At 38.8% G+C, this 23,316-nt stretch overlaps 1 protein-coding gene across 1 annotated transcript in view; it reads left to right on the forward strand.

Moving 5' to 3' along the window:
* CA10 (carbonic anhydrase 10) overlaps window positions 1-23,316 on the forward strand; it is a 168,978-nt gene that overhangs the window by 111,287 nt on the left and 34,375 nt on the right. The window contains exon 4 of the mRNA XM_015645856.3: window positions 21,430-21,615. Within this exon, the coding sequence (XP_015501342.1) occupies window positions 21,430-21,615 (186 nt within the window). The remainder of the gene's footprint in view (window positions 1-21,429; window positions 21,616-23,316) is intronic.

Genomic DNA, 23,316 nt, shown 5'->3' on the forward strand with positions numbered 1-23,316 from the left:
CATGATATTTAGAAACACTGGATAGTAATTAATAATTGAGCTTCATTGTTTACCTGTAGGTTGTTTTCCTCCTGAAGAGACCTACCCATATTTATTAATTAAAATTACTTAATCAGGAATCTTACTTTCCTTCTGATTTCTTGGAATACTTTTTCATTGAATGCTTTCAAAACATAATTTTGTTTCCTTATATTTGACTTTAAATATATCCTAGAGTTTATAACTACTTTTTCCTTCAGTCTTTTTATTGCTTTCTTCTCATGGGTATTTAATTCAGTTGTGCTGAGCTTGTTTGGCTTTTGGGAAAAGAGAGATCTATGCTTGGGGTTGAATGCTTTTCTCTCATTTTACCAATTATAATTATGGAAGTTGTGCTTTAAATACAAAGGGTTATTCACAGCCTTTCTCAGATTTTTATTTTAAAGTTAAGCCCTCTTTTGCAGGGAAGTTTTCCTAGTAATATCTGAAGTAAAAATAGGAATTCTGTTATTTTTTGATCACTGCCTCAGTGTTCAAGCCTGATTTCCAGTATGATGGTAACACAGCTTCCCAGTTCCTGTTATTGCTCCAGGTCCTGCAGTTTGGTCTAAGAAGTGGATTTACACAAAAGGAAGCCTTCTCTGTATTAAAAAAAGTGCTTGTTGCCAATGGATATGTAAGAAAAATATGGAAATATGACACAAAAACAGTAAAAGTCAGTAAAAAAAAAAAAAAGAAGTATCCCTCCATATATTGCTTGACCCACTCATTATTTCAGTGTATTTATTGGGAGTCTGGAATAATTTGGAGTGGCCAAAAAATTAAAAGAACCAGTGATAGCTGCTTATATGTATCTTGTTTTCCTTATATTAATGTGTAGGTGAGTCCTTTGAACATCTGATGTTTATTATCAGTCATACCTTAACAGATAAAAACAGATATTTTGGATGCACTTGGCTTTTTTAGTCAGATTTTCAAAGTAGGAGTAGGTGGCTTGGAAACCATCACTCATTTTGAAACCCCAGCAGCTTCTGGTTGAGTTCCTGGGTTCCAAAACACTGCTGCAAATGCAGGCCTCGAGTGATCAGAGCACATGTGGCATCCCTGTACTGAAGGTGACATAAACATGACCTTGAACCTGCTTTGGTACCATCTGAACAAAGCAAAGAACATCCCAGCATCTGAGCTCTGCCCCGTGGAACATCTTGAGTGGGATATTTTAAATCTGCTCACTTTTCCTGACTTATTGAAGAATTCCAGGCTGCCAGTGGTTGCAGTGGAAAAGAAAGGGCACAAAAAAAGGGCCCATATCTGTTCAGGCTGGTGACGAGGAGGGAGGATTCAGAAGCCCAGTGGGTGGATAAATGCAAACCTCACCTCCAATGAGCACTTGACAAAGTGAGGTCAGAAATGGAACAGGAGAGAAGAAGTTACAAGTGAAAGGGAGTGAGTGCCTGGTGACACCAGGGAGGAGGAATCTGTCTTTTCTCCACAAATAGACTGTTTCCATATAATAATTTAGCTATCAACGTCTGTTCAGTTTTTAAACTACTTTAATACTGACTGACATTTCCTTTAAATTGTAACTTGTGCAATTTAATGATAACCTTTAATTTTCTTCTACCTGTGTAATGGGAAGCAGCAAAAGTAGTAAGAACTAAATTGCAGACATTAGAAATACTTCCTATCAGCAGAAGGTAAAGAAGTGTATTCAGGCACTGTAATATGTGAGAAATTTAGATGGCTTTAAATATTTTCTTTCCCAAAAAAAATGCTTTTTGGCACTACTTTGTACATGATTAATATCTTTATTACTGTATCATGGAAGATCTCTCTTACCCTAGACTGGAGACCTGAAGTCTCCATGGCATGGCAAGAGAAAGCTCATCTCCCTACAAGAACTGATGAAAGACTTTTGTATAGTTGGTAACTGATTTAAAATCCCACATTTTGTCTCTACATTGTCAGTTGGGAAAGGAAAAGTTAGGTAGGGGGAGGAAAAGTGTTCTCAAGGTTTTATTCTTATTCTCCTTATTCTTTTAGTTCTATTAATAAGGTTTTTTAATACCTTTTAAGGTTTGAGCCTGTTTTAGCCTCCTCCTAATCCATATCTGACAGCAGGAAATGTACACTGGTGATTTTTGGCCAGCGCTGAAATCCACCACATTAAACCTGTTTTATTTTGTTCAGACAAGCTGTACCTCAGATTTTTCAAGTATAACTTACTGGAGAAGTGATGGCCAGGGCACCTCAGTGCACATTCTTGTAACTGGCAATAGGAAGACTTTGGTCCCTTACATTGAGGGAGATTCCACTGAGCCAGATTTGGTAAAAGTACATAGGAAGGCACAGAAGACATGTAACTTTCTGATTTACTGTTACACTGACCACAAGCCAGTCCAGGCTGAAATTTTAGTAATTTAAATGCAAAATTCCTAAGACCTTTTTCATAGGTTATGTCAACTACAGAGTTGTCCTCTTCCCATTGCTGTGATGGTGACATCATGTTTAGGTCAGCTCAACCTTGCTGGTTACTCTCATGTCCCAGAGAACCCTATTCACAAGTTCTGCCCTTTTAGCTGAACTGAATTGAGAGAAATGTGGACACAGAAATAGAAGAATGGTTCCTCTTTGTTCATCAGTTAATCTAAGTTCACCTTTCATTTCCTTGGCTGTTTATGGACACAAGTGACTTAAAGGGATACAAAGACAATTAATACTATTTGATCTACTTCAGAACCAAGTATTTTCCTTTATGAAGACTTTAAAGCCATCAGAACACCTACCTGGCTTTTTACTAGAGTCTGTAGGATGCAAAACATGTAAGGGTCCAAGATACTTAGAAGATTTACCCCTTCATGACCCAGCCCTTGTCCCACTGCTTGGGCCATCAGCTCCTCTACAACTGACATCCTTGGCTCTGTAAAAGTTTATGTGAGGATTGCACTTCATCAGGATCATGAATCTTTTCTGGGTTTTCTCACTGGCAAATTTAATTGAAAAATAGGGAAATCAGTGGCCCAGACTGAACTGACAGCAGAACCTGAGCCCCTGTTCATTCATCTGAATTAAATAAAATACCTTTGATCTGAAACCAGGCAGGCAAGGTACTTGCTTCCAGCCTCACACCCAGGTGCTCTCCTGTTCCCTTACCCACACCTCCCACCATGGTGCAAGCACACATATTTATAGCCTGATGGAATGGTACTGCTTATTTCCTTGTGCACAAAGGTCTAATTAACAGCTATCACTCAATTTATTCTTGATTCAAACATAATTAACAATATGCTTAAGTAATGATTTTGCTTATGTCTATTAACTGTAGCCAAACTTGTCAAACTATTGCTCCATTAATTTAATTCTTCCTCTTGATTTAGGGAAATTCAATTACTGTGATGCAGCTAGTCATACAGTAAATGTTTTCAAGTTTTCTTCTGTTGCTTAGATACTTCCTTAGTATTTTCTAGATTATTATATTTTGTTCCCAAAGGAATTCATAAGCAAAAAATGGTATCTTTATAACTGCCAGGTGTACCTGACTATACAAGTTCTGTACAAGCATTGGATTAATTTCAGTAGTAAATAATCCAAAAGATTGATTTCAGTCGTAAATGATTTACCAAATGTCTTTTCTTCCACAATATCATTCTGCAAGGGGGGAAGGAAGTGATAAAGTCATTGTTGTGACTGATGTCCTTGTTTATCAGTGAAGGTTAGTAGGCTCTTCCCCACAGTCTAGAGACAGCAAGAAGGGAAATATTCCTCCAGAAACAAAAGAGGAGCCACCTTTCACCTCTTTTCCCTGCTGAAAGCTGGGCCTCAACAGCCCAAGTCCCTTGAGCATGTGCCCAAAAGCTGCATTTTTGAGCACAGGGTGATCTTAGAGGCTTCTTCTCTTCACTGTGTGAGAAACCAGTGTTTTCTTAAAACCCTTCCGCTCTGCCCCCACCACGGCTGTTACACACATTCCTACTTGGCTGTTTTCAGCATTTGTTTATTCAAGATTTTAAGCATATAAACTTTAGCAAAATCATGGAATTGCAACTGCTCAGATCATTAGTGAATTCTTCCCCCAGACTGGCTGGAGGGAATTCTTTCACACAGTGAGCATGTCCACTTAAGTCAGTAAGATGCTGGAGGACACTCTGCCTTGTGTTGTGGTTCCTGACCCCGTGTGAGTGTTCAGGAACAGAGGCAGTCTCCTCAAGGTCTCTGAGCTCTGAGCCTCTGCTGTACTGGGTGACTAATGCCATTCACTTGCTAGTAAAATCCTGATTCTTTGACTCTCCATTTTTAGCTGTATTCCTTTATTCAGCTGCCTAGAACAAGGCAAGACAGAGATGCTGTTATGTTGTCTCCCAGGACTTGAAAAGATACGCCAGCAGCACTGTCTCTATTGATGTAGGGAGAGCTGCCTTGTGCATATTCTGCTGCTTCAAAACACACCCTGAGTAAGGGAACAGGAGGGAAGGACCATGGGGGAATCCTAGCACAAATGTTCTGCCTTGGAGAGCAGCATGTGTGAGCTGACAGCTTTTGAAAGGATTGTGGTCATTTGTGGGGAATCTTCAACTGACTACACAGCTCAGGGAAGGCTTGTTTTTTTCAGGAGAGCTGAATAAAGGAGAGTCTGGGGTCTGCATTTTCTGAGTGATTAGGCCTCTTAAAATCTCCCTTGATGCATGAAATAAATGATACGTAGCTATGCTGTCATAGTTGGAGTGAAAAAGACCTGGTTTGAAACTCCTCCAGCTCCCACTGATGCTTGCAGAGCTCCAAATGCAAGGGTCCTGTCTATACTGCAGTTTGTATCACCTTATGTAACAGTACATCAGCTTTGTTCCATAGATAAAGACCCTCTTAAACAATCTCTTGTTTTTAGTTTCCCTAACAATTAAAAATAAATCCATGTAAACTCTTACATAGTTTCCAGATAAAGACTTGAGGCAATTAAAGGAAATTGATCTAGAAGTAACCAGGTCTCCCACATACAGACACACACACACACATTTGGATGCTATATATGAGGAATACAAAATTGGTGGGAGCCCACAAGAAACAAAATTGAAAGGAAAAAGTGTCCCAAGAGCTCTGAATGTGGCAGGATGCAGAAGGCAGAGGGAAATCAAACAGTAAGGTTGTTTTCCAGGTGTTCTGATGAAATGGTGCCTGAGACTGAGCTGTTTCCCATGAATCCCTACCTGGAACACCCTCCCTGCTCGTTACAGATTGCTCTGGAGATGAAACTGCCTTATCTGTGCAGTGCTGCTCACACATCTGGTGGTGGGAAATTACCCATCCTAAACGACAAACAAAACCTGTATTGCATCTTAACTTGCTTATAATGTGTGGTTCTTCCTGAAAGTCTAAATAACAAAGCTCTGGCATTTGAGTATAAGGTCTCAAGCCCTGCCATCCTCCACAAGCCATTCAGGAGGGCCTAGTCAGGGCATTCCTTTGGGCATTTTGTGATGTCCTGTGTGGAGCATGTGATGAACCTTGGCTGGTTCTAAAGCTGTCCCCAAACAGGGTGGCACAGAAAGGGGCACCTCTGGCAGCTCTGTGTGGGTTCTTGTTCCTGGGATGACATGGTGGCATTTCAGCCTCCCTGCAGAGTCCTTCCATCAAAATTAAGATCTTAGGCTTTGCTTAGAGGTGAAAATTTCTCAAGAAATCAGAGTAGGCTGATGCCTTTTACTTAGTAGAAAGAGTCTAGCTGATATTCTAGCTGATATTTGGGTCCAAAACCTGGGGGGGGACCTGTTACAGAAAACCTGCATGCTAATCAGCTCATTGTAAATGCATAGATCTTCAAAACCCTGAATTTGCCAATAATCCCCAAATCTCCTCTACTGCCAGGAGATGTTTCATTAAAATAAAAAATAAATAAATTACTAAGGAATTTTGAATAATAAAGAAAAAAATACATTTAGACACCATGAAATATTTAATTTCAATTCAAACTCCAGGTATGTGGACTAAATTGCCATGTGATCTCCATAGTTTTTTAGGCAAATGCATTTGTCTAAATTCATTGCTCCTGTGTGCCTGTGCTAACAAGGGGTGAGTGGCCACTTGAGTGGTACAGGTAAATACACCCTCCATTTTTCAGCCATGTTATTTAGGACAGGTTGAAAATTTACCCTAAATCAGATTTAATACCTCCTTTGCCTGATTTGTATGTGCTCTGCTATAAATGGTCAGATTGAGTATTCAAAGCAGGAAACCAAGTGATATATACATAAAGAATGACCACTAATCTTCACAAGGGGCCTTTCCCTGTGCATTCTGAATGCTTTATCTGGTACAAATCCTCAGCTGTAAACTCCAGGTTTGATTCTCCTCTCACAACAGTGTAAATCAGAAGAAGTAGCTCTGCTGAAGCCAGGAAATTTATACTGCAGTAAATCCACCATGAGAAGAGGATCAGTCAATTCCCCATTGGCATCCATAAAAAGAGCACCAGGCTCCAGATAAATAAATGGCATCCTTGAGTCCTTTCCACTTGACAGAAGTTATTTGATAAATACATTTTAATGAGGTCTGTTTAGGCTGTGTTACATTTCACCTGATGTTTATATGGTAATGCTTGGAAACTGGTTTACTGCATGAAATGTAACATACTTTGATGCAGTCATCTATATGTATATGTGAGAACAGGAGGTTGGATGTACCACATATGGAGAAAATTTACAATTCAGGGTTCCCAAATGGCATCTTTACATAATTGTTAGAATACTTAGAGGAGCTGAATAGCTGCAGTGGTCAAAAAGAGAAAGACACTCACAAAGCTAATGATAAGTAAATATTTGCACACACATGCCACACAATAATCACTAATTTAATGTTAGAAGAGAGGAACAGCTGCTAGCTGTATTTCCCATAATGAAAAAAAAAAATCATATGAATTTAAATATGGCACAGATTTGAATCTTGTGTTTTGCAGGTATTGTTAAATATTCCCTAAAGTTATACTTTCCACTATATCTTTTAGCAGTAAGCAAATGTTTTTCTCTTTAGAAGTCTGTGGATTCTGTGAAGTGACAGGTTTTGCTGTAAATAGGATTTTGCTTTAGAACAATAAAGAGGCAATTCCCTACTTACAGATGCACCATATTGCAGGGACTGCAGAGACCTCAGACATTGGGGCTCTTGGCAAAAATCACATCCTTTGACAGCAGTTTGAAAGCACCCCCCTTGCATGTCAGAGTGTGAACCCACAGCTGCACAGGCTTCAGCAAATTTTAAAACAACTTTCTAGATTTAGCTCTCCAGCTAAACAGATTTAGCCAATTACCTGCCAGTGGGATCACACAGTTTGTGGCTGCAGGGTTGTCTCTGCCAGCAGCAGCTCCAGGTTTTCTGGCTGGGAACATCAGGAAGCAGGGACAGGCTCACTGTTGATCTCATTTTGTTTCCCTGGAATGTGTTCAAGTGGAAGCAGAGCTGGTTTGGTACCAGCGCCTCATGAAAACACAAAGGTTTCAGCACCAGGGTTGAGCTGGAGACGTCCTGCACATCTTGGTGAAGGGGAGCCAAGCACAGGGAAGAGGGGACAGAGGCCTTTGGGATCTGAGGGGTGTGGCAGTGTGGATGTAAAAAAGTGTCCTCTATCCCCCCAGAACACTACCACAGGATTTAAAATAGAAGAAATTTTCAACTCTGCAATGTGGAAATGTGGGAACCTGCAGCTGAAAATGGAAACTTAACCAACCCCTGAGATGTTTGCAAGAAAGGAGAAGCTCCACCTGTGAATTTATCCTGGAAAAGGAAATGCAGTAAATTCCACAGGGCTGAGCATGATAGCTCTTTGGAATTACTCATATAATAACATTTTGTACAAAGAAGTTAATGCTTTGATTTTTGTCTCAATTCATGTTGAATCATGCTGCATCTCATAGTAATAACAGTAATTTTCAGATACCATTAACATTTTTTTAAGCAACTGATTAATACTCAGGGCTTCTTTTATGTCTTATTTATCAGTATCATGAATTTAGGGAGGCTTCAGGGACAATATTTGTTTGTGCTGGAATACACAAAATCAGGAAAAATCTTTTTGCTTGACAAGCCAGCTCCTCCCTGCTCAATTCTAGAATTTTCATTTGAAATCAAACTGTCTAAAATCTTTCTCTAAAAATTGTTTACTGCTATTTTATTGTCACTTGATTCATAAAAGCTGTCAGTGCACATGATACCCTCTCTACTTCAGAACCTGCTTATAGCTGTGTATTCACAAAAGTGATAAAATACATTTGATTTCCACTGAAACAAGCTTGAGGGCCCTGTTTATAGAATATCTCTTGCAGCCACGTTAATTCCATATTGTGGAAATGTAGCTGGGAATTCCAAACAAAATAATAATCATTCTGTCCAACTGGGGTGAAGGTTGAATCTTAAGAGTATAATCAGGTTCCAGAAAATGGAAATATGCTGTGTCATAAGTAAAAAACTGTCTGCATAGTAAATACTGCAATTAAAAATTCATTAATATTACTAGAATTAATTAGTATCAATCAGAATTAATTCTTCCCTGATGCTTACTCTTAACCTAGAAGTGAAGTACATGCAGTTTAAAACTTTCAGTGAACCCACTGCTAAGCTTGAATTGAAATTCCTACGATGTAACTTTTCTTGTCAGTGTCTAACTTGTTTTTGTTGTTGTATGGTGTGTCTATACATTATCTGCAAAAACATCCCACAGCCATGCTCCTCACAAAACTGAGCCCAGGATTATTTAGCTTAACCTTGGAGAGCAGAGGAGATAGATTAGAGAGGAGCTTGGAGCTCCCTGTTGTTTTGTTGGCCCTGTCCCTGGCTGGGGCTGTGGCAGAGCTGCTCCTCTGGAAGTGCCTGTCCCAGCTCCCTGTTGTACCCCACAGCTCTCATCTCACCTCTGCCCCACCAAAGAGCTGCTGCTCCCAGTAGAGTGAGCCTGGAGAGTTGAGATTCCAGCCTGCAGCTCTCCCCCTGATCCCTGCAATAGATCTGCAAGTGTGGAGCTGGAAAAAAAAACCCCAAACCACCAAGCTGCAACTCTTCCTGAAGCTTAATGATAATCCTTTGTAGTGTTTGTGATTTGAACTATCACTAACAACTGCATCAGTAGCACAGACCCTGAAGATAGGCTGGTCACAGATAAGAGGGATATCAGGAAACATGAAGAAGCTCCTTAATTAATTTCTAATCCTTTTTCAGCCTTAATCTTCTTTTTTATAGTAAGATCTGGCATTACACATTTTCTGCACACATGCTTTCTAGATGATGTAGATTAAGTCTTATGTCTCTGAATTGCTGGAAGCAGCATGTTGGTAGGTTAGCTCTTACTGCAGCCTCATGCTGGAATGCCCAGGATTATTCTCTGTGGGTTGATATATTCAGCTAAAATATTCATTAAAAGTATGTGAAGTCATTCAGGATTTTAATCTCTTCTGTTCTGTGTTTCATGAGGGTTTGTTCAATCTCTTTGACACAGCTTTGCCACCCTTTGCCACAGGGTGTTTTGTTTGTGCATTTATTCCAGAATTAGACTTTAAAATAGCAGTGCAGGGATAGGGGGCAGGGAGGTACCAAGTGAGTATCTTGTTTCCAGGAATAAGGATAAATTATTCTGCAGATATTTTCAGTACATATTGTATAATCAAGGGGTGAGGCTTTTTTTTTTTTCCTTACTTGCTGAAGTCTTCCAATTTGGGACATTTGAAATGTATGTTAGAGAATTCTGTCCCTATTAAGTTGTGTAGCAAAACAGTTTCAGGATCCTAAAGAAGGACCATAAATGGCTTTTTTCCTCATGCTTTCTAGAGAAGCTTCTAAACTTCCCTATTGCTAAGCAGGAGTTTTCCATCAAGACAGAGGGTTTTTTAATAAGGAGTTAGTCAAATTTAACAACTATCTGGACAACCATCCTGATCTTGCTTCTGGCACTTCCAATAGGAGAGTTCCAGGCTGTAACCACAGTAGAGAACAGAATGTTCATCTCTTCAAACTTGGGAATGAAGGTAGGTCAGTGCTGACAATGTGTTTTAAATTGTTTCTGCCCCCAATGCTCTTGCAGCACTACCAGATCCACATTTAGATAAGAATTTATATTCTGTCCCGCTGCCTTGTTGGGGAGAAAAATGTATTCAGGTAGCTGGGATGCAGCAGTGTGCTGTGGAATTGAAAGTCTGGATGTTCACTGAGCAATTCCTGCTGGGCAGAACACACACATCCCTGTGCTGCACACTTCCATCGGGATTTAGGTGACCTTCAGACCTGCAGAAAGTATTCAATTCTTCTGCAAACACCAAGAACAGAGACAACAACAGACAATGAGTTTACCCAGATGAGCAGGAGACACCTGAGACCTCACATATGTGTTTAACTTCCTGAGGAACACAGGAACAGGTACTACACGAAAAACAGACTTAAAATTATGACTATCCCCTATGTATAGAAGAGTAAAAAAAGAGATCAAACTAACCAATTCACTGGAAAGTGGAGGAAAAATCCCTTTGCACAATTACAGATAAAAACATTGGGATTTACATTTTCCTAATAGCCTAAGGGATGTATTTAGGAGTTTCTGAGAATTAGTATGAGAATGTTATGACTTACAGAATCCTGTTTACTTAGCACTTCAGAGAAGGAGGTTATGTCAGCTAAGGTGCCTGGATAGAGAAAAAAGATCAGGGTTTCTCTGACTTGGAGCTTCCTGTGGCATCCAGCCTCAGCTGGCCACAAAGAAGGAAAAAAAGTATAAAAAACAGTTGGTAAAGTAATTGCTGATAAATAGGATTGTGAATCCATAGCTGAATATGGATTATTGAGTCTTCCTGGGAAGATAACAGAGATGGATTTGTCAACAATTTGCAACAGATGAAACATTCCTCAAACTCTTAGAGTATAGGTGATAAAATACTTCTTAAAAATTAACTTTTCTGTGTGGAAAGCAGAGATTTTCTCTAGTCTAAACTGCATCCCTGTTGGAAAAACATTTTCATATGTTTTAGCTGATTCTTAGCTAACTTTATCCCATAACTCCTTCCTCTTTTCCTTAGGGATTCTTTTGCAGAGCCAGATAAAATTGTACTTTGTAAGCAAATTGACCAAGAAAACAGAGGTGAATTGGTGGCAAATTGGCACAGTAGAAAAATTGATTTTCTAATAGCCTTTTTCAGAATAGTTTCTCACCATTTCTTTAGGACTTGAGCTAATGGAAAAGTGTCTTTCACTCTACATGGAACAAGGCATGTGTGGGAATGATGTAAGAGGGCAAAGGTTCTTTGTGGTATCCAGAGCCTTGCTTTCAGTTACTTGTAAAAATACTGATTTATACAACTGAAGCATACATGGAGCTTTACAGGAGCTTGGTATGTGGAACAAAGGATTGGATCTTCCCCCATAGCCATGGAATCCACAAACACAGCAGGGAATGGGAAAAAAACTACTGACTAAACAAAAACCCCAAACCAACCAAACATAAAAACAAAAAAGGAAATAATAAACACAAAATCTCTTGACCAAGGTAAGCAGAGGAGTGCTCCTAAGTGAATCTGGAGCTCGAATTCATGCTGTAACCCAAATTTCCCACTCTTCTATCCACTTTGCACTGTGCATTGTCAGAGGAAAAAATGAAGAGTTTTGGCAGAGAGGGAAGTGTCAGGAAAAGCAAAGATAGGTTCAAGATAGGGGTTGGTTGGTTGTGTTTCTTTTATTTCTGCCTCTTCTGCAGTTCTGCTGTTTTCTCAACATAAAAAGTACACAGATGCTTTTGAGGCAGACAAAATGAGAACAGTAAAACAATCCTCTGTTAAACTGGAACAGTAATATTTGGAGCTGGAAAGGCTAATTTATTCACCTTCTTTAAAGAAATAGAAAAAGCAGGCCAGGACAAAAAAAAAAAAATCCCAGTGAAATATGCTATAAGGCAGAATAACTCATGATTTTTGCATGCCACAAAGGATTTACCTTGACACATAATGAATCTTATTGAGGTCAAATTTCAAGTTATCTAAATACTAGTTTACCTCCAGACATATAGGGCTTGGGAAATTATATTGCAGTAATTATGCATTTTTCCCTCAGCATTGATTTGAGAAGCAGTGAATATTATGAATAACACTGCTCAAAAAAAATCTAAAAAAGCTAATAAAACTTTTGGTGCTTTCATGGCTAAAAAGCTGAGTTTATAAACTCTACATTTCCACTGACTTACAATTTCAGTGAAGCATCACCATGCTTCTGTGGCAACACCACAGCTCAGACACTGCAGTTTTTCTTAGGATCAGTTCATGGAATGTCATGGTTGGAGTGGGCACAAAAAACAGCAGCAGTCCATTGTTTTAGAGAGTTTATGAAAACTTAATAGGCCTAGAAATACTAACATCTGGGCAGCAAAGGAACTAGAGAAATAAATAACTACAACAAGTGGTGTTTTCTAGCTCTTGTAAAATTGAATCATTAACCTTAATAATGGTGTGTTTTGTCTGTGGTGTAAAATAGATGAGCTTTAAGGGCACATCCTTTACCCTGGGCAGGAAACTCTGATTCTCAGCCACTTGGATCTGGTGCTCTGCATGCACAACAAGAAAGGTTTTTTATTAATCTTGGTCTGTGTAAGAGGACATTTTTCTCCTCCTTTCTATTAACAAAGTGAGTAAAAAAGAAAATATTTCACTTCTGTAGATGTATATGTAGAGATATATATAATATATAGAGATATGTAAAGATACAGAGATGCAGGCAAATAAAGCAGTGAGTGCATTAATAACCTACACAACACTACAGTGTTAATTACTTTACCTGAAAGATACTTCTCAAACTAATTTAGCACAGCCTTTTTGCTAATGCTATGCACAAATAGTAAAATAGAAGATGCACAGACAGTTTAAAAGAGAATTTAAATCAATTAACTGGCTATATCTCATCCTCTCAGCAGGGAAGGATGTGTTAGGAATGAAAGTACTGAAGAAAATGTAGAAGCAAAATTAAGATCTTAGAAAGTTGGAACACATTTATTAATATGCAGTTGATCAAATGAGATTTAAACATCAAATGTCTAAGTCTGTCTTGCTGGATGGTAAACATAAGAAAATTAAAACACACTAATTTCAATATACATCCTATAAATTTCTGTCTGATCTGGATTCCTTTGGAAGACCTCTGGCTTTTCCAGCCAAGACCTCTCTGAAATAAGAGCTGTAAAATCACTCAGCTCCAAAGGTCAGTGCAACTCAGTGTAACTCACTAAAAAGGAACTCAGGCCCTCTGTTTTTTAACATACTCAATTTTACCTTTGGAACCCACATAAAAAATGGAAAGAGCAATTTTTCATTGATCTGGATTTCTCACGAATTTGTTGGCTTCTCTGCCATTTACAACCTTTTAAATATTTATGTAAGCCTTCAGATTTTGAAAAGGCAGCTCTTTTGAAATCCCTTTAGAAGAGACAAAAATTATCCTTAATACAACTTTTTATGAAGATTCTTCAAACAAAACCCAACTAAAATCTCTTTATAGACTGCAAGACTGTGTTAGGGTAAGGAATTCTCCAAATCCCAGTTATTCCTTTAATTACTTTTTCACTTAGCCTATTTCTAAACTAAGGTAATTAACTAAGAGGAGCATGCAAATGTGATTTTTCCCTCCTACATATAATGCTTGTGACTGTTGCAATACAGGATTAGAGTTGTCATCAGTGGTAAAGAAGTGCCTGTGGATACACAGGATTGTGAGCAGCTGAGATCTGCAGTCAGTGAAAGTCTGGCTTAGAATGCCCCAATATAACTTTTTTTTACTAACAATGGAATATTTTAGATTAAGGAGCACATGATATCACTGCAAAGCTGGTGTCAGCATACCCAGCAATTACTAATGCAAGACACCATAAATTTGGCTGCATCTGCTTTAGGCTCCATAGTTACTAACAAGCAGAAATCATTGCATTAATGGAGTAGTGGAAATGCAATGAAGCGCTTTATTATCCCTAAAAGGCAGAATGTGGCACATCAGCTCTGTGGGGTGTTACCAGTGTCCTTGGAGCAATTTCATTTCTTCACATCCTATAGCATATAATTATATCTCAAGACTAACCATGACCCTATGGGCCCTCTATTAAAATTATATTTTGTTACAGAATGAAGTATACATTATTGAAGCACATTATTTTGATCACTGAAATTTGACACATTGTGCTTACAGACAGTAAGCCTGAATATTTAATTTCTGAGGTTAACTCCACATTTTTTACTACTTATGGGAAGTAAACAGGCAAAACTGCAGAGGAGTGAATGGGAAAAGTTCCTGCTGAAAATTGTGCTTTTAAAGCAGAAAAAAGTGTGTCATGCCATATGCTGGTAGATGACACATTACATTAGGCAGGTAAATGGGTTAATTGGGCTCATTAACATCATTTCCTTTTTAAAACTTTTCAACTGAGAAGATGAAAAGATTATGTTAATCTTTACACTCCTCTCTTACATTTTACATTTTTCACACGAGCCTTTTTTAGTCAAATATTGATGATGATGCCTGTTGTTCTTCAAAGCTCAGCAATTAGATTGCAGCTCCCTCCCAGTAAGTGCTGTGTTTTCTTATCTGTATTTCCCTTCTCTCCACATTTTTTTTTTTCATAAACACAACATAAGGTCCATTGAATTCTTGCCAGAAAAGCCACTCTGGATGTTTTACTTAATGACCAAGAAACCTGCAGAGTCTGAATCCCCCAAACCCTTCTTGAACAGATCCCACAGTTCTGTCCCACAGATGAATCTACCTCTCCTGAATTAAAGCCACGGATATACAGTCATGCCATATAATCCAGATGAGTTTTCCTTTTCTTCTTGGCAGAGGCAGTTCCTGTGGGATACAGGCAAAGGCTGTGTGGGATGGGTAGACGCTGCTCTCTGCTGGCAGCAAGGAAAGCATGTGGGAAACACAGCATTTCACCTAAAATTAATTTCAAAAATAAAGCCTTTGCACAATTTCTTTACATAATGTTGCAAGCAGTGATTAAGCATAAAGGCAAAGGAATGGTATTAGATAAAATAACTCTTCAAATGTGCAAATATTCATTGAAAGCACTTTCATTTTTGAAAACCCTAAATAAATCTGCATCTTCTGTAGAAAATAATTGCTTAAATACAATTTATGAAGTTCATTTTTGTGCATGGATCTCCATACACACAGAAAATACCTCAGGACCAGGAAAAATATCTCAAAAGTTTGGAAAATCAGTAGAACAGCTGTCTCCTATTTGAATATGGCAATCTCTTAAGAGAAGACTTGAAAACACAACATCCTTGAAAGAACTGTTAAATAAATTAGAATAACAACTCTATAAAACCATTTTATTTTCCAGCTTGGGCCCCCTCTAGCAGCAGCCAAAGGAATCAACACCATAAAACTACTAAAACTTACTGGATGCCTTAAGCATATTAAGACATAACATAAATAATAATAAGATAATTAATGTTCTCATGTTGCCAGTGCTGTGAAATAAAGGAATATAATTCTGCTGCAGAGAGCAAAGCAGGTTGCTCTGACAAGGTTACCTTTGAAATTCTGGTTTGGTGCAGTGCTTCCTCACTGCCCCTGAAGTCAGATTTCAGATCACAGAGCTGAAGTCTATGTAACTTCTGCTTTCAAACCCTGACGTAGCCTCTGCTTTGCACAAGGGAGGTGAAGGTACTTGCTACAGTCCAGTCAATTTAAATCAGGGAGGACAGAACTTCATATCACAGGATATGGTCAAGATACTATGAACAATGACCAAAACAATCCCATTAAATGAAAGGAACTTGCTTGAGGGGATCAGAAGAGCAATTAATTTATCACTGCACATAGAAACTCAAGTTTCTAATATCAGATGATATTAGTCAGAGATGAAATTTTCCATAGGACAATTCGTCCTAACCGTCAGGAGGAAAACAAACCAACCTGGCAAAGATGTTGACGTATCCCAGTGAGACAAAAAGAACAATTTCACACTTATGTTTGCATTTTTTTCACCTTGAGATTCATAGATGTGGGATGCTGTGACCAATTTAATACTAGTGTTAATGCTTTAATGTTTCATGGAGCACCTGTCCCTCTATGGAGCTGCTCAGGGAGAGGAGTTGAGCAGAAATCCAGTGGCACGTCACAGGTTCCTTGAGATCCCTATGGCACTGCTACCATTGCTGAGGGACAGAAACCAAAGGTAATGGCAGAGTGGTTCAGGTACTGCCCACGATTCTCACCCCTCCCAAAGCCTGCAGAGCTTCTTTCCTATTCTGCTGGAACATGGGACTCCAGGAAGAAAGGATGGAAAAGCCCGACAGCAGATGATCAAAAACTGGTTATTGCAGCACATAAAACCAGGGCATATAACTCCTTCAAAACACAACTCAAACCTTGGTGATTTGTTTCCCTCCAAGGCACTAGGCCTTCTTTGGACTGTATCTATTTTCATCCTAAAGAAAGGAACATCTAATCTTGCAGATAAGATCCAAGGACACCAGAGCAGGCAGCCATACACAATTGATTTTCCTGCTCCATTATATTCAGTGCTGCTCCAATGGCAGGTTCAAGATACAAGTTTAAAAAAGTTACTTGAACTAATCTTCAGCCCACTTTTAACTTAAATAAATTCAAAATGTACTATTTCACTATTTGTAAAGGCCCCAGGAAGCAGAGGGTCTGTGCCACCCCTTGAAGGTGACAGTGAACTGCAGATGTAGCATGGAATTGAAAGGTATCCATCCCCATTCCTCTTGCACTCCCTGCTCACATTTCTAGCATGGCTTCACCCTGAAACAGGCTTATTTTTCTCCTGCTCAGGGTTTTAATAGCTATTTTAACAGAGGCTGTAATGTAAAGAAGTAGGCCACAAAGGAAGTTCTGAAAAGTATTTTGTCCAGGACTATTTGTGGAAGAAAAGATAAATGGAACAAGATACATAGCTGGGACAAAACAAAAATACTTCCACAGATGCTGGGTTAAAGAATACCATTGGGGGGAAAAAAATGTTTCTGGACTAGTTTTTATGTGGCTTTTTTGGTTTGGTTTAGGGATTTTGCTGAGTGAGTTTATTATTGTGGGGTTTTTCCTACCAGTCACAGAGCATTTCAAGATAAACATGCAGCAAAGAGATTGTGTTTCTTGGGTGTGCATTTTTACTCACTTTGCTTATGTTCCACCTTTCAAAGAGCAGAACTGGGACTTTTTTATGGTCACAGGGCCAAGTTATACAGAGATACCATAGGATATCCAGATCTTACTGAGAAATGAAGAATGGAATATACCAGCCTACTATACCCTTTCATTAAGATGAAGAGAGAGAAAAATGCTGCTGGAGAATTACGTGCACAAAGCTCTGCAAAGCAAGAATTAAAAGTAATGAGATTAAATAGAAATAAGTACATCAAGAATATGCTAATAAATTAATTAAAGCCTACCAAAGTTGAAATGTTCCATAATTAAGATTGAAGCCCATGAGAGTGCTCTCTTCTACTTGGGGATTTTGCCACGGGTAATATTACCTGTTTGGAAATGTTTCTAAATCTGTGAGGAAAATGAGGTCAACTGAGATTGTGGTCTGATCATTAACTTGGATTATTTTGGACTTCTCTGTTTTCTCAGACCAGCTTTATGGATGATTAAATATGTTTTCTCTACTTCAGTCTCATTTCTAGCACATAAGATAAATGTGAATATCGATCTTTCCTAAAAAGAAGAGGTCAAGATTTAGTGCTTATTGCTTCCCCAGGTTTGTTTGCTAAGTTTTTATCTTTGTGTAACTTTCAAGTCAAACGCACAGAGAACAAAGCAGAGCAAGAGTTAGCACAAAGTCTACCATGCTGAAGCACCTGAAATCCATCTGACAAATTAAGGAAATAGTTGTATAGATCTTAACAGGTCTTTTATACGAGCCTTTTAAACTACCCTATAACATTTTATCCAGTCCACATATAAAAAAAAATACTGAGCTTTCTGGAATAGCAGAGACTGTTAACTGTACCAGGAAAAGGCAACATCTTTCCCATAAGATGCCCATTCTCCATACTGTTTACTTTGTAATGTAATGTAAAAAGTGCAGAAAATATTTACTTATTAACTTCTTGTCGTAGTTTGACATTTAGGGAAAGCAATAAGAACCACCCACAGAAGTGATTTCTTTGAGAGGAGCTGCTGGGAGTTTCTTCTGTGCTTGAGATGGGCTAATAGCTGGCCAGTTCTGAGAACTCACAGCATTTTGCACCACTGAAAAGTATGTCTGCCTCTGTGAATACCACTTTTTAAAAACCCAAGGCTGGGATTTTCTCTCTATTTCTTTCTGGCCTTGAAAGGTAGCAGAGGCCTGGTGTGGCCGGCCTGTGCGGCCTGAGGTGGGGGGAGGCTGGGCTGGGCCCCAGCAGCCCCAGGGCAGGGGATGGACACCGAGGGGAGCAGCCCCAGGGCAGGGGATGGACACTGAGGGGAGCAGCCCCAGGGCAGGGGATGGACACTGAGGGGAGCGGCCCCAGGGCAGGGGATGGACACTGAGGGGAGCGGCCCCAGGGCAGGGGATGGACACTGAGGGGAGCAGCCCTAGGGCAGGGGATGGACACCGAGGGGAGCAGCCCTAGGGCAGGGGATGGACACTGAGGGGAGCAGCCCCAGGCCAGGCTCTGCTCTGGGCCCTCCTGGGAAGCTCTCCAGGTCCTGTTCTGGTGGGGTGGCCAAAGACCCTTCCCAGGTGGCTGAGCCCTCCTGGAGAGCCCATCAAGCCCTTTCCAGCAGCGCTGCTGGACCAGGCCAGCCTCAGCTCGGCTGAAATTCTGCTGCTGCTAAGTTGTACCAGAAAGTTCCAAGCAGGGGAAGGGGAGGCCATCCAGCTGCAGCCCTTGCAGAGGTCACCTAAACATCCACAAAACTGGACAAGAGATTTAACACTTTCACTACATAGATGAGATCTGCAGACCTCTTTTTTCCCCCCAGGGAGAGAAAAGAGTAATTGACACATAGAAAGACAACATGAAACATCAATGTCAGTAAAAGAAGGAGTCAAGCCTCAGATGGAAGGAAAATGAGGAGACGCTCTAATAGGCTAAAATATTCTTTTGATTAGGCCATAGAGATGGACAATAAATCTCCTTTAATTCATGAAAGAGTATTGGGGGAATGAAGTATTCAAGCTGTAGATCTGAGCAAAGTATCCATTGATGAAGCTAAGCAGATGGTGGAGAAGCTGTGATCCCATGAGACACTTGAACAGAGAGAGAGAGAGAGGGATGAGAGCTGATGAAGAACCTTTGCCTTTGAATAACACATCCTTAAAATAATACCCCTTGAGTTCATGGCCCATGGACACATCTAAGAGGGTTGTGAAAATGGGAAGAGATGTCAGGATGGCAGAATTTGTGCCCGGGTGGCTGCTATTCATAGAAATGAAAAGCCACGAGAGAACTGTTTCTTCTGGAGAACTCTCCCTGGAATGACAAGAGAAAACTCCTCTCCCTACAAAGATTGATGTAAAGACTGTTGTATAGTTGGTACTGTTTTAACATCACATTTTGTCTCTACATTGTCATTTGGGAAAGTTGAGTAGGGGGAGGAAAGGTTTCTGGAGGTTTTATTCTGGTTTCTTATTCTCGTAGTCTGCAGCTATGCAGGAAAATTCTGGTTCCAAAAAGTCAATACCATGTCATTGTGAGCATTTTTATGAAGGGGAAAGTAAGAAAGACAAATGTTACTCCTGTTCATGAATTTGCCTCTTATCATTTCCCCTGTCTGTTCTGTGGAGAGTGATTTGATTCACATTAGATTATTTGGGTGAGTTTTACTAAAAGAGAGAAAATAATGGTAACCTCATTTGAGATTTATGCCAATTTAAGTAAGAAATTGGATTCTGAATATTTTGCATAGCTGCTGAATTTAACTGAGGGTTCAGTGAAGCATGAGCTTCCAAATGTGAATAAGAGGCTTTAACCATTTTCCTCTGTTTGTTTTTTAACTACATTTGTTACTTATGATTAGCAATTTTGTGTCATTTATATGCAGTGTACTGAAACCAAGTTCAATAAACTGACCTTCTTCCACTTATTAAGCTAAACTCGGTATTTAATTATTATGCATGCAAAGTCAAGTAGAAAAAGTAAGAAGCATTTATAAAGTCATTGTGGTTTATTTTCAGTGAACAGAAATATCTGCCTTTATGACTTTTCATAAGAAATTTATTACTGCTTATTTTAGATTGGAATAAATACCAAAAAAAGTAGAACATCTGTATCAAAGTGTAAAGAACCAGAACAATCAAAAGCTGTTTAATCTCCTCCATTTAGTTCTAGTGCACAGTCTGTTCAGTGTAACTTTTTACAACATACTGTACAAGAAAACAGGTCATTTAAACTCAGTAATTAGTATTATAGATAAAATGCCACTGCAGCAATGTTAATTACCATAGTACTGATGTGGTATAGGATATAATTCATAATAGTCATGTCTTTAATTTTAAATTGAAGTGCAACAAAGCATACTGTAGCAACAACTTCTACTTCTTAAGTTAATGTTATTCAAGTGTACATCAGTATCCATGCAGAATGTTTTTTAATAAATCATAATTCTACTTCAGTTCAAACTGGCATATTTGACTTTCTAATGGCATAAATTAAAGAACTTCTTGGCCCAGAAACTTTTTCTAAGACAGTGGAAATCATGACAGAATTATATTCCATATTAAAAATGTCCAGTCATTTTCTTTTTCATCACAGGAGCTGTAAATCAGTTTGCAAATGAAGCACAACATTCAGCCTTTTTAAAAATAAAGATGAATGTCAAGGAGCTATTTGATGTGTAGTAGGAACTAAACATATATAATCAAATTGGAATTAATTCAGCACTTCTCTGGCTAAAAGATCTGGCAGTTGTACACCTAAAATATTTATAACAAAACAAAGAGACTTGTATGGGAAGACAGTGAAAGTTTTTACCTGCAGCTCCAGGAGGCACAGGGTTCCCTATTAATGAATAATTGCATCTCTGCTTTTTGTAACACCTTTACTTTTGGGTAACTTTGTTATAAATATTAAAAGAAGGGGAAAAATTAAATTTCAGATTTGTTCAAGTGTACTTTAATAATTTATGTCCGCTGAAATGTTCCCATTTCCAGTACAGAAATTTTGAAATGAAGCCATTATTCAGACCTGGCATGAAAAGTACTCTAAAAACCTACTTAATTAGAAGTGCAACAGTCCTATTCAGCATGTGAGCCCAAGGCTAAAATGTGTATATAGGACTTTAGCAAAACATTTGAATACACAGTGTAAGGTTCAAAGCAGAAATTGAAGTGTGACCTGAGATTGGTTATTTCATCTCACAACCACAAGACATGTTGCTCTATTTGAGTGAAGGTGTGTAAAGAACAAAATCTCCAAGCAGTTTGTAAGATTTGCAGATTACTTTGAAAAAAATCCTTTTATTTTTTTCTCTTTTCTCCATTTGGTTCAGGTCAGTGGGACGATGTACAACACAGGGAGACACGTGTCCCTGCGGTTAGACAAGGAGCACCTGGTGAACATCTCCGGGGGCCCAATGACCTACAGTCACCGCCTGGAGGAAATCAGGTTACACTTTGGCAGCGAGGACAGCCAGGGGTCAGAGCACCTCCTCAATGGCCAGGCCTTCTCTGGGGAGGTATGTCACCTTGGGGGGGTGGTACCACTAGGAATTACCCACCTCTTATTTCTGTCTGAAGGTATTTGCAAGTTAATCTGTAAATTTTTTTTTTTTTCCTGTAGCCAGTCTGAAAATCAAGTGATTATTTTTTCCTTTTTTAACCAAGCAATGCTAATTTTGTTATTCACATCTACAAATGATACTGCCATGTCTATTATATATAGAGACACCCTCTATCCTCATCTGTGCAACTTACAGAGTAATCAGGTCTCTTTGGATGGGGCCTTGTTGTCTCTTGTAAGAGGTTAACTACAAAGTAATGCTGGAAGTGGTTCAAATTCCTATAGAGGTGCTATTTTTGCCTCTCACTAATCTGTAAAACTTTACATTGAGTACCATTCTGCCTGTGATTCATGCAAAAACAAGGTGATACTTGATTCTGGAGATGAGTCCACAGAATTCTGCTCAAAAAATAAAGTTAACAGAACGTGTAGTCTCTGGCAGAATACTCATGGTGTATGTTAAATACATGTCTATAACACGTATTTCCTGTTCCAGGAAAGACTATGATTTCTTGATCCTGATACCTATTCCAGAATGGCTCAGTATTCTTGCTGGATAAATTTTAGTGGCTTAGATTGAGCACTTTTTCAAGATGTGCAATAAAGTTTTCAGACTTTCTGGGACAAACAAAGTGGGATCTTTCCATTTTCCTTACATAGGGAATGTTCTTATATTTTCTTTCTTACATTTTCACACAAAAGAGGTGCATGAGGTTTGCAGTACCAACATCCAGCTTGGGCCATGGCTGTGAACTACACAGCATAGAACTCTACAACTCAAAATAATGCTTCACAATAACTCTGTGTTAATGTAGGGATTATTTTTAAAGCCACTCTGTTACCATTCTTTCAGAATACCAAAAAAAGAACAGCTTTTTCATTGTAAAGCACTTCTTTTCTCAGAGATGAGTAATCAAATTAACAGCTGTACTGTGCATCACACACTGATGATGAGTCAGTTAATGTGTGGTATTTTCTTTAGCACTGAGGAATAGCAGTTATTTAAGAGTAAGACATTAATTGCTGCATGATGATGCTATAATTGATGGTAATCATTGGCTTTGTTTTATAAGCTACATATAGCCTGTGGCAGTTTTTTTGTAAAATTACTAATGTATTACATAACTGATTTTGGTTGCCTTTGTTAAATTCTGTAAGTGAATCATCATGTATTGCTCCTTTAAACACTGAAAGTAAAGGAAGCTGGAGTAAACAGGGTCTTTGCTGTTCAGATACAGAAGAGCAATATTCAAACAAAAAAAAGTTGACTGAACATGAAAGCAAAAATCAAGTTGAAACGTACCATGGCACCTGTGATGTATCACCACCATTTCAGATGCTTTTAAAAGAATTTTTAAGTTTTTAATTCATCAGTTCTATACTATAACAATACAAAATGTAAAGCATTGCTTGGCAACACTAATTGCTATTAGCTAGGCTCTTCCAGTTTTGAAAGTAAGAGTTCTGAAGTACTATTAATATTTGGTGTTTTCTAACAGAGACTTCAACATTTCTTAATAAAAGCAGAAAGTGGAAACTGCAGTCAGTCAGTCAGACAGGCACAGCTGGATCTGCAGTGTGTGCAGGATTCATCTTCTTGTCTGAATCCTCCCACAGTGAATAGATGAGCTCAGTACCTTTGGAGGATTAATCAGTG

The sequence above is a fragment of the Parus major genome, chromosome 18 (genome assembly GCF_001522545.3).
Source record: "Parus major isolate Abel chromosome 18, Parus_major1.1, whole genome shotgun sequence".
NCBI classification, from domain to species: Eukaryota; Metazoa; Chordata; class Aves; order Passeriformes; family Paridae; genus Parus; species Parus major.